At 39.4% G+C, this 14,848-nt stretch overlaps 1 protein-coding gene across 3 annotated transcripts; it reads left to right on the top strand.

The window, feature by feature from the left end:
- The first annotated feature begins 728 nt into the window (after positions 1 to 728).
- LOC100696596 (guanine nucleotide-binding protein G(i) subunit alpha-1) lies at positions 729 to 12,914 on the top strand. Of its 3 annotated transcripts, none has more exons than XM_005470913.4 (10): positions 729 to 942; positions 1,121 to 1,252; positions 3,983 to 4,025; positions 5,705 to 5,846; positions 6,927 to 7,084; positions 7,219 to 7,347; positions 8,168 to 8,297; positions 8,381 to 8,534; positions 11,757 to 11,950; positions 12,050 to 12,914. In XM_005470913.4, the coding sequence occupies exons 2-9, from the start codon at positions 1,135 to 1,137 to the stop codon at positions 11,945 to 11,947; spliced, it is 1,065 nt and encodes a 354-aa protein (XP_005470970.1). In that variant the 5' UTR covers positions 729 to 942; positions 1,121 to 1,134; the 3' UTR covers positions 11,948 to 11,950; positions 12,050 to 12,914. The 3 variants fall into 3 exon arrangements, with proteins under 3 accessions (XP_005470970.1, XP_003440415.1, XP_019217051.1); XM_003440367.5 differs by having other exon boundaries at positions 729 to 1,039; XM_019361506.2 differs by lacking the exons at positions 729 to 942; positions 1,121 to 1,252 and adding an exon at positions 1,400 to 1,418.
- The last annotated feature ends 1,934 nt before the right edge of the window (positions 12,915 to 14,848 follow it).

The following is a 14,848-nucleotide window of genomic DNA, read 5'->3' as shown; positions in this document are numbered from 1 at the left end:
TGTTTGAACTGGTGATCTTAGGATCTGCAGTTGTCTGGAAATGGCTCCTAGAGACTTTTGTGACTTGTTTAAATCTGCTATTGTGTCCAATTAGTGTTGTCAAGCAAATCCTTTTTATGCTGCAAAGAGAAAATAACAGCTGTAGTCAGTCATAAGCACAAATAAGACACCTTTGAACCTTTAGCACCACTTATTGAAAGATTTAAGTGAGTGTATAAGCATTTATTTGAGCCTCTATGTATAATTTTGACCCTGTATGGATTAGAGAATTTTTTTCAAGTCTTTAAAAATGTCTGCTGTACAATCAATCTACCCTGGAAAAAGAACAATTCAAAGAAATCCCGAAATTGCCATGACATGCACACCCTTGATAAGTGTAGACAGATAACCACAAATGTATCACTGTAATTTATATTTCTACTTTTCTAATTCTAAATAAACGTTTTTTGTTTTCTTTATCTAAATAAAAAATAAGTAAATTACCAGTAAAATCTGTAAATTCACATTTTGCCTTAGTAAATGTTGAGTTAATTTTGTGTGATCTGAATTTAAACTCACTTAGGGGACGTTTCAAAATTGTTAAACTGATAAAAATTAAGCAATAAAGCGTGAATGCTTTCGAGTTTTGACTCTGTGTCTCGTGGTTTTCTTTCTTTTTCCACAGTGGTCACTTCCCAAAAATAAGCTTTCTGCTTTTTAAAAGAAGCTTGTTGCGTTTCGCGCATGCGCAGTTTGCAGGTATGTGAGCGGAACACAGGAAGCGAACGTTTTTCGGACTGCTCCGCAGATGGTGCCGTCTGTTTTGCTTTAATGTGACTGACTCCACCTGCTTGACCAGTCGACTAATTTAAACCCAAGACGAAGATATCAGAAACGCGACACTTTGCTTTTTAACTGATATCTGAGAAGCCTCGGCTGATAAATCCGGAGCTTTAGTGCGAGGTTAGGGCGTGTTTGAGTCTTAACTGTTAGACAGACTGCCCCCTCCTCCTCCTCCTCCTTCTTCTTCTTCTCCTCCTCCCCACTGGATGCTAACTCGGTAGCCTTTGCATGTCGTTGCAGTCGTAGTCAAAAGTTGTGTTTTCGTGTGCGTTTATTGTATTTATTCGGAGGTCCGTAGAGGAGCAGACAAAGATGGGGTGTACGCTGAGCACGGACGACAAGGCGGCGCAGGAGCGGAGCAAGATGATCGACAGGAATCTGCGAGACGACGGAGAAAAGGCTGCCCGGGAGGTCAAGCTGCTCCTGCTTGGTGAGAGAAAGATGGACGGACCGAGGGAGGGACGGGGACTGGGTCTGTGTGTTTCTGTGGGACTTTCGTTGCCCAGGCGTAAAAACAGCCCGATAAAGGTTTAAATAAGTTTTTGTAGCTGCTAAAATTCAAGTTTTACCCAGCCCGTGAAGCAACAGAGGCAAAGGTGGGGAAATGTCGGGGCTTTATTTGAATAGGTGGTGTTAGCTAAAAAAAAGTTTGAGCTAGTGGAGTTCCTATCTTTTATCCCTTGTTGAATTAACTCTAGTTGTAACTGTGCTGTTAACTAACACTAGATAAGAGCCCACTGATTAGTTGCTTCCACAGAAGCAAACCGCTAATACCCAGCGGTAAGTCGGTAAGCTAATTTAACTAAGCAATTAGCTGCTTAGCTAGTGTAACGCCTCGGTGCTAGCTTGGATTTGTTAGCCGTCAGAAAACATCAATAACTTTATGTAAACAAGTGTCTGTGTTGCTGTCTTTAGTGACTCCGACTAATAGCACATCTTTTAATATGGTTTAAAGTGCAATAGCTAGCTAGCTCCCTTCCTGTTTCTTCATGACGTAAATTAAAAAGAAAGTAGACGTGCTCTAGATAGGTTATCTCTACAATCCAGCAAATATTTGAAACGAACACTTGTGAGTAGTGTTAAAGTTGTTATCTGTTGGAACAGCATTTAAAGTATGTGCGAACTCCATTATTCAACAGGTGTCGAATAATACGCCCCCCCTCCCCCGAGACATGTTTGCTCTTCTGAAGCGTTGTACACACATTTTAAACCCTCTGTATCTATACCTGTTTGTGTATCGCTGTATGACTTGCTCTTATGTCATCCAAAACTGCATTACCCAATGCTGTGTCCATGGGGGGGGGAAAAGCATTAGTGCTGCCATTTGAATATGTTGGCCTACCATGCAAATATGTTCAGAAAATTGCATACTTAAACTACTAATGCTGCTTTAAAAAAATTATATGGCCCACCTTTCAAATTATGGGATGTAAAGCATAGATAAGCTTCCAGTTAACATAACCGCATGTCACGTTTCTCCAGGATTATTTCACGGTTTTAAGGAAAGATGCCACACATCTCCATTCTTCCCATTACATGACCACTCTCGCCTATCTCGGCATGGATAGATGGGGTAGAGGTTGCATAGCAACCTATGCAGCCGGGCTGACAGTAATGCACGCACGACAGAAACGGTTAGTGCGTGCTAATGGGATGCCTGCCACAGCCATGCAGTCTGCAAGCTGTTTTTCAAAATGCAGTCTTATTCTGCGTCTCGCAGTTAATCTCTGCTCAAGCAGGGATGTGGCACAAGCTATTCTCCAGCATGGCTTCACAACCCCGTACGTCCCGTTGTCAAGCCTGTGCGTCATTTGAGATGAAACCTTATTTGAATTTTCATGGTGCTTTTACCTCTCACGATTCCCACAACCACCTGCATGAGATGCGAGTTTGGTTTGTGGATTCATCATCTAATGGTCTGGCTAATCTGTTTAAACACAAAGATGTTTTACATCCACCTTTGTGACGTTGAATATCTGGTGTAATGTTCACGTCTCTGAGGGAGACTGATATGTTCTCACTGCAGTTTGCTGCTCTGTAATGCTTCCCCGCTGGGGATGTATGCAATAATGCAGTAATCAGCAAATGACAGGCTCTTGCAATCACTGCTTTGAGTGGGAGGACTGTCTTAATTGTAGAGTTTTTGCAAGCAGCTTAAATGCAAATGTGAGACTCTTATTTTTGTGTAGCATTATTTTTGCAAATAAATGACAGAAAAAGCAGCATAGGTGGAAAAACTGCAGAGATATCTGCATTTTATAAGTGTGGATTTTGTGTTCCCTGGTCTAGCCCTGTCATCTCGTCTCTCTGGCAAAACATTAACCATTTTACTCCACCAGTTTTTGTCATAATTGGTTTCTATTATCCCTTCAATTTCAGCAGCTCAGTCAGGCGCAAGCGTGTTTGCAAATTAAATTTAAGTGATGTTTTCAGTACTGGTAGCTCTATTGTGTGTTGCTGTTTATCATATGGGATGATGAAGTGGCAAATTGCTTCAGCCACTGGGGAACTAAAACTCCCTGGGGGGGGGTAAGCTAATTAAAATGTTGTGTGCTCATCTTAAAACATGCCTTAATCTCAGATGGAGTTGTTGAGCTTTATGTGAAATGAAACAGCATTGTACTTTTCTTATATTTTGTTATGTGTCACCTAAAAGGCAGTAGTGGTATCACACTGCCTTATATAGCGTTCTGTTGTAGTCATACATAAATCATTGGAGATGCAGTTCAGAGTCCTGCCAGGCTGGTATGGGATAAATTTCTAACACAAGGAAGTTTAAGCTGTCTATAATCTCATTGACGAGACGATCCAGTTGATTAATCCAATTGCGCTCTGTGACTCAACTAAATCTGACCTCAGACACCGCTGTGGGTGTTCATACACCACAGGCAGGACTCACTTAAAACTTGAAAAAAAGTGCATTTAACAGAAGCTAGTCTGGCACCATAAACCATTAACTTATCTTAGTGTTTTAAATGTAGGGCTGCACAGATACTCAAAATGAATCATGCAGTTTGGTGTTTAAAGGTAAACTATGTGTGTTTATTTCACAGTGGTTGGCATTTACTGTAATTTTGTAGGTTTGCACCGTACCTGCTTCTGTTTTGAAATAATTAACACGATTGCTGTAATTTTCTCAAATTTTTGTTCTGTGTTTCAGGTGCTGGGGAGTCTGGGAAGAGTACCATTGTTAAACAGATGAAGTAAGTACGAATGAATCAGTAATACAGTTTAGAATACATCAAGCACTAAGATACTTGATGTATTTTTTATTAAAAAGGGTAATCGCAGCATACCAGTGCCAATCTCAGTGAATTCCCTTATGATGCATTAAGAGTATGGATTATCTAACGCAACTGTGATAATTAGAAATTATCACATGACACTCAATTTTAGTTTGTGATGGAATTCTTTGTTCTTTTAATGTTAAACATGCAGTATAAAGTACACCATGTGGTGAATAGGCAATATGTCGAGCACAAACATTTCCTTCCCGCACAGGCAACAAAAAATGTTCTATTTTAATGGGCGTGTCATCCTCATTTTACAACATGAGACACACACACACAGTCAAATCTGAAATAGAAGAAATGATCTCTAATTTGTTTCCCCATTCTTTCAGGGCAAAGATGTTTTAACTCTAGATTTAAATATCTGAGATTTCTTTTTATAAAAATAAGTGCAGTTTAAATGATACACCTTTGTTTCTCTGCACTGTAAAGAAATGTAAGAAACCTTTTTTGGACCATAAACTTAAACATAAAACCTTAAAAAATTACATAAAAAGCAGCAAGTCATTAACCAGACTGTCCCATAGTTAATTATTTTTATTTCCCCAAAAACATTCAGTTAAAAGTAATTGAGTAGAGGCTTACTCAAAAAACAGTTTAAAGTTGTTCTGTTATTATTTTACCTAATATCTGTCATATATGCTGCCAGAAGCTCAGGCTTTAGACTGCTCCAGACACGCAGTTTAAGATATTTTTTTCTGCTCTTGGCTCTGTATGATGTCAGAGAGGGTATTCCTAATATTGTCATCTCAAGCACACCACTCTGGCTGTGAATACATAAGCCCCACATACCTGTCGTTTAGACCATCAGTTTGTGAGGAGCAGCCAATCAGAGAAAAATGTCCTCAAAGGGGGAGGAGCTACAATGTTTAAGGTGATCTGAGAGCCTGCATCCATATCTCATCGAAAAATAAATAAGGATTATTTTCAACTGGAAATGATGCGGTACTACTCTAAAAATAGTCTAAGAATAAACAATAAAGAAAATAGAGGCATAAGAGCTTAAGTATGTTTAATCATTCAAATTATACAAGTTATCAGTAAAAGTATAACTCTATACATTTTTAAGTCTCAGTTTGACAGAGCTTTGTACCAACTTTCAGCCCATTGTTTAACTGAGAAGGCTGCTCCACTAGGTTGGTTCACACATTATGTCATTTCTATTAAAACAAAAAAGCAGCCATCAGGCTCACTTTGCTGGTGAACATGGTGGAGTATTAGGCAACTAATGAGCCAGACATTTCCCTCGGGAGCTGGGAGAGACCAAAAACAGAGCTAGAACAAGGATGCGTGTTGGACCTACATTTACCTAGTGGACACAAACTTGACTTCAGATGAGCAGCAGCATTTACTTGTATCTCCTGGATTTCTAAAGCAGTTGATTGTTTGTTTGGCGTTGTTGCAGATTTTAATGGCAATCTCTAACATGAAATGGACCATTATTTATACATTTTATAATCTATTTTGATATGTTAACTATCAACCAGTTTACCAGCATTTAAAGAACAGATTGAATCCCATTGTTTGTACTTATTGTATGAAATTAGAATTAACTGTGGTACACCTGCTAATGTTCTCTCTTTGTGTTTCAGGATCATCCACGAAGCAGGCTACTCAGAGGAGGAGTGTAAGCAGTACAAGGCTGTGGTCTACAGCAACACCATCCAGTCCATTATTGCCATCATCAGAGCCATGGGACGCCTGAAGATTGACTTTGCTGATCAAGCCCGAGCAGTAAGTGACAGAAAACGCAGCATCCAGACAACCTCACAGGTTGTCTGTGGTAACAGCGGCTTAGCCATTTGCCTTATGGGCAGGGTTCTTTGCATTACAACCTTCTAGAAAAAAAAAGGATAAAAAACTGGTCTGTGCTTAATATCACATTTAAAAGTCTTCTTAAAGCTAAAGCTCACTGTGATGAGGACTGTCTTTGCGTGCTCCAGATAGCTCATTACCTATCTGGTATTCTGGAGAAATTTGTCCTCATGTGGTGATGCAAAAAAAACCCAAAACTGTGGTACAGAAATGGAATATATAATATTTACAGTATGTATAATGTATACATCCCTATATAAATATTAATATAAATTCACAAAATAAGAATATATGCCAACGATCTACAGAAATTAAGAAATATTTAAAGATTATGACCAGGACAGTGGGGTGGGAAGGGGGAGTTTAAGTAGAAGATGTGCAAAGTCCATGTAATAAATCCAGTGTGCAGAGTTATTATAGCCTGATTTATAATAAACAGGCAACATTTCTGTTTCTCTCTCTCTCTGGAGACTTCATGGCCATTGTTTTATTTCTGTTTTCACAAGTCTAGTTTATTAATATCCTGTTTGGCAGATTTTTTTTTTAAACAGACTCCCGTTTCTTTTTGCAAATCTGTTTCTTCTTTTTTTTCCCCCCCTCTTGGCATAACAAAAGAGCTAGTCATTGTGTCTGCGTGACTGGCCTGGCTCTCTCATCGTGACCAAGTTTAATCCTGAAGCCTTTCTTTTCTGATTTTATGCTCTCACAAATATCAAGGTTTTTGCCTCTGGCGTTTAGACACTGAGCCCCTTTTGAAATCTAATTTTATGTAAAGTATAATGGGTGTAAGGACCGGGAAAAACACAGTTAATTAATTATTAATTTATCACTTTAGTTTGCACGGCCCGTTCGGGTAAGGAGTAACGACAATAGCTTAATTGTGATCTTTCTAAATATAGAAAAAAATTAGCAAAACAAACCTAGTAAATCTTTGTTTCTATTTGATAATGAGTTAACCTTCTTTAGGCTGTTTTCAGTTAAGTGTCTCTGTGTCTTTAGGATGACGCGCGGCAGCTGTTCGTCCTGGCGGGCTCAGCAGAAGAGGGCTTCATGACCAGTGAACTGGCTGGGGTCATCCAGCGGCTGTGGAAAGATGGAGGAGTTCAAGCCTGCTTCAGCCGCTCCCGAGAGTACCAGCTCAACGACTCTGCAGCATAGTGAGTAGGATGCACGGACATGCATACTTCAAACAGCAGGGGACTGTCCTTGGAAGAATAACTCCCGCTCTTGCGTCAGTGCTTCAGCTTGTTGCCAATCTTTCTTTCTCTTGTTGATTTTTCTCTTCCCAAAGTTACCTAAATGACCTGGACAGGATATCCAACAGTGCTTATGTTCCAACCCAGCAGGATGTGCTGAGGACCAGAGTCAAAACTACTGGTATTGTGGAAACACACTTCACTTTCAAGGACCTGCACTTCAAGTGAGTATAGCCACCATCATTGTTTTAGTTTTGTTTAAACACAGCAGTGTCTCGTGGTGCTCCATGTAAAATCTACACTGACTCAGATATACCTGCCTTTATTTTCATTTATGGCTGTTAACCTTTAGAAGCCAAAAGGGCTCATAGCTTTGAAAAAAGATAGAAAACTTCAGATGCACTAATACTAAACAATTTAGACCAAATACTGTGACAGGAGAGCCTCCAAGAACTAAAATGTGACATGTAGTAGGTAAAGAGTTTATGGCTTTCTCATAGCCATCAACTCTTTGCTCATTTTCATAGCTCATAAAATCATTTGGTGTCAAAGGTCTCTCTTTTGCATTGTAATAGTTTCAGAAAAAGCTGAAACGTGTTGTTCGTCATGTTTTGAGATGCACAAATAAACACATGGAGACCCAGCCACCAGCTAACATTTATGCATAAATCTATATTTAAAAAGTAAGAGAGAGTGCATATTGCAAGGATCAGAATCAGCCAATTCAGGAGTTTGCATTTTGATAGACAATGCCCTGCTGTTCCAATGTGAGGCAACCACTAGTAGTTGATGCCTTGTTCATGAAAGATGAAAACCTACGATTGGTTGGCCAGCGTGTAGTCTCGTCACCTAATATCAAGAACACAGTAGCTTCATACTCTTGAAAACTTCCCGAAAAAGCGTCTTTTAAAAGCTCTGACAGCTGTCCACAGTATTTTACACATTCTGAAAGATTTGCGTGTGTTTGTGTGAAAATGTCACCACCCAAACCGTGTGAGTGTGTGAGAGTTGCATTTATTTAACAATATCTTTCTGTGATCTCAGAATGTTTGATGTAGGTGGACAGAGATCAGAGAGGAAGAAGTGGATTCATTGTTTTGAGGGCGTCACTGCCATCATCTTCTGCGTGGCTTTGAGTGACTACGACTTAGTGCTGGCTGAGGACGAGGAAATGGTAAGAGCTGTCTGGCCCTGGCACACTCTGCCCACTAGTACGTCTCTGGTCGGTAATCACTGTGCACTTCTCCTCTCGCTCAGAATCGAATGCACGAGAGCATGAAGCTATTTGACTCCATCTGCAACAACAAGTGGTTTACAGAGACCTCCATCATCCTCTTCCTCAACAAAAAGGACTTGTTTGAGGAGAAGATCAAAAAGAGCCCCCTTACAATCTGCTTCCCTGAGTACGCAGGTGAGTCAAATACACAAACACTGACATGCAGAGCTGGTGCTCTATACATGCAAATAATGTCCTTTGTGTGTTGGCGGGATATATAAATCATTAAGCCCAACTATGTATGCAGGGTTTGGGCTTTTAATCGTGGATTTGTAAGGACGTGTAGCAAAATTTAACCTTCTTATTTAAACTGTTGTTGTTGTTTTTGTGTAATATGACTAAGTCATATTTGGATTCCTTTATACTGTCAGAATCCTGTGATTATTGCTTTTAGAGCCTAACTTGTTTTGTAGCCGCACAAAGGTGTGGCAGACCCTGTAGATGACACAGATGTTTTATCCCACTGCTCTGCTCTGGAGCTGTGTGGGCTGCTTCATGTTTAAACAATGCATTTCTGTCAGGTTCACAGATACAGATTAAATAGCCATGATTTTCATATGAATCTACACTAGAACAACATATCCGTAACATCATGCTGTCATCATCTATTTATATCGATGTGACGTAAGGATCCAGAGATTCAGTAGAAGATAAGTTTTAACCTTTTCTTCCCTAGGGGGCTCGTCGGTTCACGTTGTATTTATTGTGAAAGCACATTTTAAAATATGGTACACTCACTCATGGGACCATTTCTGTGCCTAAAATAGATGTGGGGTTTGTCGTGTTTTATTTCTGCTGGTAAAGGTTGAATTTTTAGAACCAGTTCAGTAATATTGGTGTCACACTTCTCATTACTTTGTGGTGGCAGTTTACTTCCTTATTTTACACACTGATAACTCACATTAACCTAAAAAACAAAATCACACTCAGCTGGGATACTAAGCGAAAGTTTTTCAATTCATAAAGCCAGATGTTTTTCATTTTGAGTATTGACTTAATTTTTCCAAGTAGAAATTTTAAGTAATAACTATAAGCTTAAAGCACAACTTCATTTTTTTTTTTAAGGGGGCTGTGTAAAATATGAATGAAAACAGAATGCAGTGATTTTCAAATCTCGTGAACTTTTAAAATTGAGAACACTTGCTATTTGAGGAAATGTACTGGCTTATTTTGAATTTGAAGGCACGTCTCAAAAAAGCTGGGACAAGGTTTACTACTGTGTGGCTTCACCTCTTCTTCTAACAGTGTGTAAATGTCTGGGTACTCAGGAGACCAGATGCCTGTACTGTGAAGCAGGACTTTGGCTTATCCAGTTAAATTAAGTGTTAACACTGAGTTTCCTGTATTTCAATCAGTTTCCTTATTGCATGTAGTGTATGACATTTCAAGCACACCTGCTCTTCATCAGACCACTGTACTGGGTACATTGCCATGGTAACTGATGCCGTGAACCATATTGGAGATGGACATGTATGAAATCACCACCTACTGACCAGTCAGTCCTCCGAATAATTGTTGTCATTTCTGGAAGATTCCTTAGATGCCCGTGTACTGAGACTATGAGGGACTAAAGTCTTTATAAATTCTGCAAATAATTTATTTAATGTTAATAATATTATTGTTCCGTAAGCATAAATATTTGTAGGCTGCCTTTGTACTTTAAATCAAATTTTCACCTATTGTAGCTTTAAGCCCACATTTGGATTCTGTTTTTAATATTTGCGTGTTACACTCAGAATGTTAAACACCACTGAGGCTGCAGCTGAAATAAAAACTAAAACAAACACCCAGTTAAACATTAATCTGATTGAGCATTCGATTATAATCCATCAGGTTCTCCTGTGTTTTATTGATAAAGCTGTGATATTGATGTCTGTTAACTCACACAGTTTGCCTTCCTCCTTTTCTTCAAATATGCAAGACTTTTAAAATATAACAGATCTCCCATTTTACTGACCAAAACCGCTAAAGCCCTCACACATACAGTGCTGTTCATACTAAACTAGTGTCCAGTGTCTTTCCTCTCACACACGTAATCGCTGATTTCCCTGCAGCAGCTGTGCTACTTTCACTTTCAGTTAAACACATCATACTTTCAGTATTGTGTCTTACCTGTTGGTATTTTACTCACTGTATAGTTTTATCTGCCTTTGTCAAGTCGGCAACACTGTTGCCAGCCCACTTATCTGTAATTGTGACTTGTGAGACACTGCCAGGGAACTCCAGGGAACCCCCAGGAACCCCCGGATTAACTGCTTAAGCAGGACTTGCGGTCCAACAGAGGTAGCGCATATGCTGTCCTCTCCAGTCTAAGGATGACTTGTCTGCCTGCAGGGAGCTCTGCTGTCAGATGGAGGCAGTGTACAGCTGAGGGCCACTCTTGTTTGTAAAGTTGTCAGGACTTTTAGAAGACCTCTCTCTAAGACCTGCCTGTTTTTCTTTTTTCTTTTTTTTTAATACCCAATCACCAAAGTGATTGACTTGTTAGCAAAATTGTAATTCAGATGTTTGGTTTTTGGGGTTTTTTTTGTTTTTGTTTGTTTTCCTTTTGTTACCCTGTCCTAACTTATTCAAGACATGTTGCTGCAGTCAAACTCGGAGTGATCCTACTTTTATCTTCTCTGTTTCTATGTTTTAAACAAAATTAAATGTGAGTTTGTGAGATCTGCACTTCTTTTTGGAATTAGCGTTATAGTAAAACATGCTGTTGCCCTTCTGTTATTCTCCATAACCTGTCAGGTGAAACCCTTGCTTGAATAAATGTCAAATTATAAACAAAGTCAGCCGAGAAGTAAATATTCTTGGTTGAAGGTTGGAGAAAAACCAGGGCAACAATAAATCTGAATTGACACTGGAGCAGCATTTTTGGAAAGCATAATTAGACTGAATTTCCCGGAGGAACCCACCCAAGGGATTAATAAAGTTTCATCTAATCTAATCTAATCTAAATTGCAGCTTGACACCAGGCTGGAACTGCTATTTAACGGCCTTCACGGCCGGGTAGTGCATCCTGTTTATCTGAGACTGAGCTCAGGACAGGTGTCTGTTGAACATTGAACCACACAACACTGACACTCAACCTGTACGTCACTGCAGAGTGAAATGACTGGAGGTCAGCAAAAGCACAACTTTCACAGGGCATTAAGTTTTATAGTTTTAAGTATAACTCTAAAAGTGTGCACAGTCATATTCAGTTGATGAGAAACTGGAAAATAAGTGTGCATCTATGCATTTTTTTTTTATTATTATTATTTTTATTTTTTTAACTTTTATGATGGCAGTGGAAAGACGGAACAGGTTTTAGATTTCATTTCTCCCTCTATTTCAATTTCCTCTTTATCCCCACCCACTTCATAGGCGCCAACACCTACGAGGAGGCCGCAGCATACGTCCAGTGCCAGTTTGAGGACCTAAACAAGAGAAAGGACACCAAGGAGATCTACACCCATTTCACCTGTGCCACCGACACCAAGAACGTGCAGTTTGTGTTCGATGCCGTCACTGACGTTATCATCAAGAACAACCTGAAGGACTGCGGTCTTTTCTAAAAGGTGACGTCTCATGTTTTGTCTGTGAACAGGCCATCATATTTTCTGCCACATTTTCTCCCCTAACCAGGTTTTGGTTTGTTTTTTTTCCCCCCTGTTCAGGCAGCTTGGTGTCCGGTTTAATCAGTGACTTTATTCAAGAGGAGTGGAGGAAGCTTGGACTGATGTCACTTTTAACCTCTTATTAACTTATGTTCATCTCTGAAAGTTTAAAAATGGTGTGTAGAGAAAACATTTTGTGTAAAATATTTGTACAACTGTCTATGGCCAGGGATTTTTTTCCTCTATTTTTAAAATGTGCTTCTTTTACCTTATTTTTATTTGTATGTAAAAAGGGGGGCCTTTGCTTTTTCTTTTTTGTCTGTGCATCACATTTTCTTTTCTCTTTTGTAGTTGCTCATGCCTTGCATGCCTTAGTTGCAGTGTTTTTTCTTTATTGTTCACTTGTTTATTTAGATGCCACCATTTAACTCTTCTCGAGTCCCTTCAGTTCATACTATGTTTATTTTTTTAATAATTCTGGCCACTTCACTGTTATATATACATATTTTGCCTCCTTGTATAAAACAAGCAAGACCAATTCACTCTGATGCTGACATACTGTGAGAGCTGTGTGGAAACTGATGTTTGGTTTTCATGGGTGATACAAGTGATATGTGACACATGTGAGCGAGTGTGTGTGTGTGTGTGTGTGTGTGTGTGTGTGCGTGCGTGCGCAATATAAAACAAAGGGACTTTATTCCTCAACTTGTCATCCTCTTTCAAAGTTTTATTTTTCTAAGAGACCAAAAAGGAGCTCCTCTCACGAATCAAAAAGTGCACCTTGTCGATGCGCTGCTGCAAACATTCCCGATTGAACAATGAAGGAAAGGGAAGCTTTGAAAAGAGGATGCCAATGGTGGCCTTGTAGCAGACAGTAGGACCATATGTAGATCTGTGTTCAGTGCATAGACACAGCTGATTTGGTTACAAGTGCACTGTTACTCATTATGATCTGTGAAGGTTTAAAGTTACATGCCCCCCCCCCCCCCCCTCCTCTTTCCCCTCAGCTCTGTTTCCATGAGATGGGGACTTTAGTGGACTAATCTCCATGACTTTGCTAATAAAAGGGTTGCTATGTTGAAACCATGGTAACTTATGCAAAAAACATGTTTGCCTCCTTTTTTTTTTGTGTGTGTGTGTGTGTGTGTGTGTGTGTGGTGTTGTTGTTATTATTTTATGAAAGGTAAGACACATTTTTAAATGCTTTTGAGAAATGTAGACCTTAAGAAACCGTAACAAATGTTTTATCTCAAACGGTTTTGATCATTGTTTAAGGTTTTAAACCCAAGGGGGAAAAATACGCAAAGCTGGTGGAGCTGGTCACAACAACCAGTGTGCTTTTACACAGGGCAACACTCAGCCCAGGCGTTCACAATCTCTGAGAACATGACCACACCCACCGAGCACCTGCAACACAAAACAGAAGAACAACCCATCAGCCCAGCAGCCAAAAGATGGGGTTGTCACACGTTCTCACCCTGCCAGTAGAGATGAGGACACTAACAAAAAGAAAATTAGTCAGGATAAGATAAGCAGGGGTGTTTCCAGGATTTTAAAAATGGGGTGGACCAGGCAGGGAGGGTACATGAAATCAGAATATTTACCGTAAGTATTTAATTGTACAATTTAAGTTTAAAGAGCTAGTGTACAAACCACAACTTTCAAGCTCATATGCAGCCCTGCGTCCTATTGCAGATTTATTAGGTGAAAAGTGGGGAAAAAATTAAACAACATCGTGTGATAGTTTGTTTTTTTTTTTTTTTTTATAAAGTATTTAGACTTTTTACATAAGTCAAAGTTAGAATCCTGCTAAAGTGGCTTAATAGCACCCAGGTTGTATATTGAGATATATTTAGAAAACCTTGTTTGAAATTGCATATCATATTTCAGGGGGGCTGGTGGCACCCCATGTCCCCCCTGCCCCTTCTAGGCATTCCCCTGTATGGAGAGAAATTTGCCTCAAAAGGGTTGCAAATGCATTTAATATTATACACAAGCTTAAACTAAGATTTGCAAATCTCTACAATGATATGTGTGTAACTTCTGAGGGCTCATGAGCACCTGCTTCAATCCACACACAAACACAAAGTAATTTGACCACACAAAACTATTTTACAAATGTGCACATCCAAACCTGAACAGACACTACACAGTAGCCTATAAAAGGTTACTATATGGTTTAAATAATCTTATGGACTTCTGCTGGGAAAAGTGAGCACTCTGCTGCAGATGGGGGGACACCATTACTGTACATTACTGCAGATCATCCTCTAGAGTGAGTATGCTTACTAATCTCTGTATATTTTGAATGAAGATATATTTCAGGTCAAGTGGAATATCACTTTGATGTTAATCTTACCATCTTCTAATGAAAGCAGTCTAACATGTTAGCTTGATGAATAATCCTGAACATTTCAGGATGTGGCAGGCTACTGTGTAGTTTCTGTAATTGGTAAATTTGTGTTTTCTAGTAAAAGTGTTACGAGCTGTTCCTTTTATTTAGAAAGAGAAACGAATGTATGTAGAGGAAACCCAGATCTCCAAGCTTTACACTGGGACATGAATGCGTCTTACATTTGTGCGTCTGTGTGAAGCTTGCAGCGATAAATTTACCCCACGTGATCTGTGCGTGTCAGGCGATTCGTGCACACGTATTTAAGGTTTTAAAGCGAGGGGGAGATGCTACGTGTAGTTTTAGACGTTTGTACGCACAGAAAGGTTTTCGAAAGTCAAAATGCGTAAATGATCAGTATTTATTCAGGTATGGATTTACGCATTTGTAAAATAGTTTTACGTGGAGAAACTGCTTCGTATAGCGTGTGGATTAACGCACACACAAATCATTGTACACATTTGTAA

This window comes from Oreochromis niloticus, linkage group LG7 (genome assembly GCF_001858045.2).
Source record: "Oreochromis niloticus isolate F11D_XX linkage group LG7, O_niloticus_UMD_NMBU, whole genome shotgun sequence".
NCBI classification, from domain to species: domain Eukaryota; kingdom Metazoa; phylum Chordata; class Actinopteri; order Cichliformes; family Cichlidae; genus Oreochromis; species Oreochromis niloticus.
Note: the sequence above shows the minus strand (reverse complement) of the source record. Positions and strands in the feature narration are given on the sequence as shown.

Coding starts and splice junctions, on each gene's coding strand:
- LOC100696596 (XM_005470913.4), top strand. CDS start 1,135: ATGGGGTGTACGCTGAGCACGGACGACAAGGCGGCGCAGGAGCGGAGC. Junction 5,847..6,926: donor TTGCTGATCAAGCCCGAGCA/GTAAGTGACAGA, acceptor CTGTGTCTTTAG/GATGACGCGCGGCAGCTGTT. Junction 8,298..8,380: donor TGGCTGAGGACGAGGAAATG/GTAAGAGCTGTC, acceptor CCTCTCGCTCAG/AATCGAATGCACGAGAGCAT.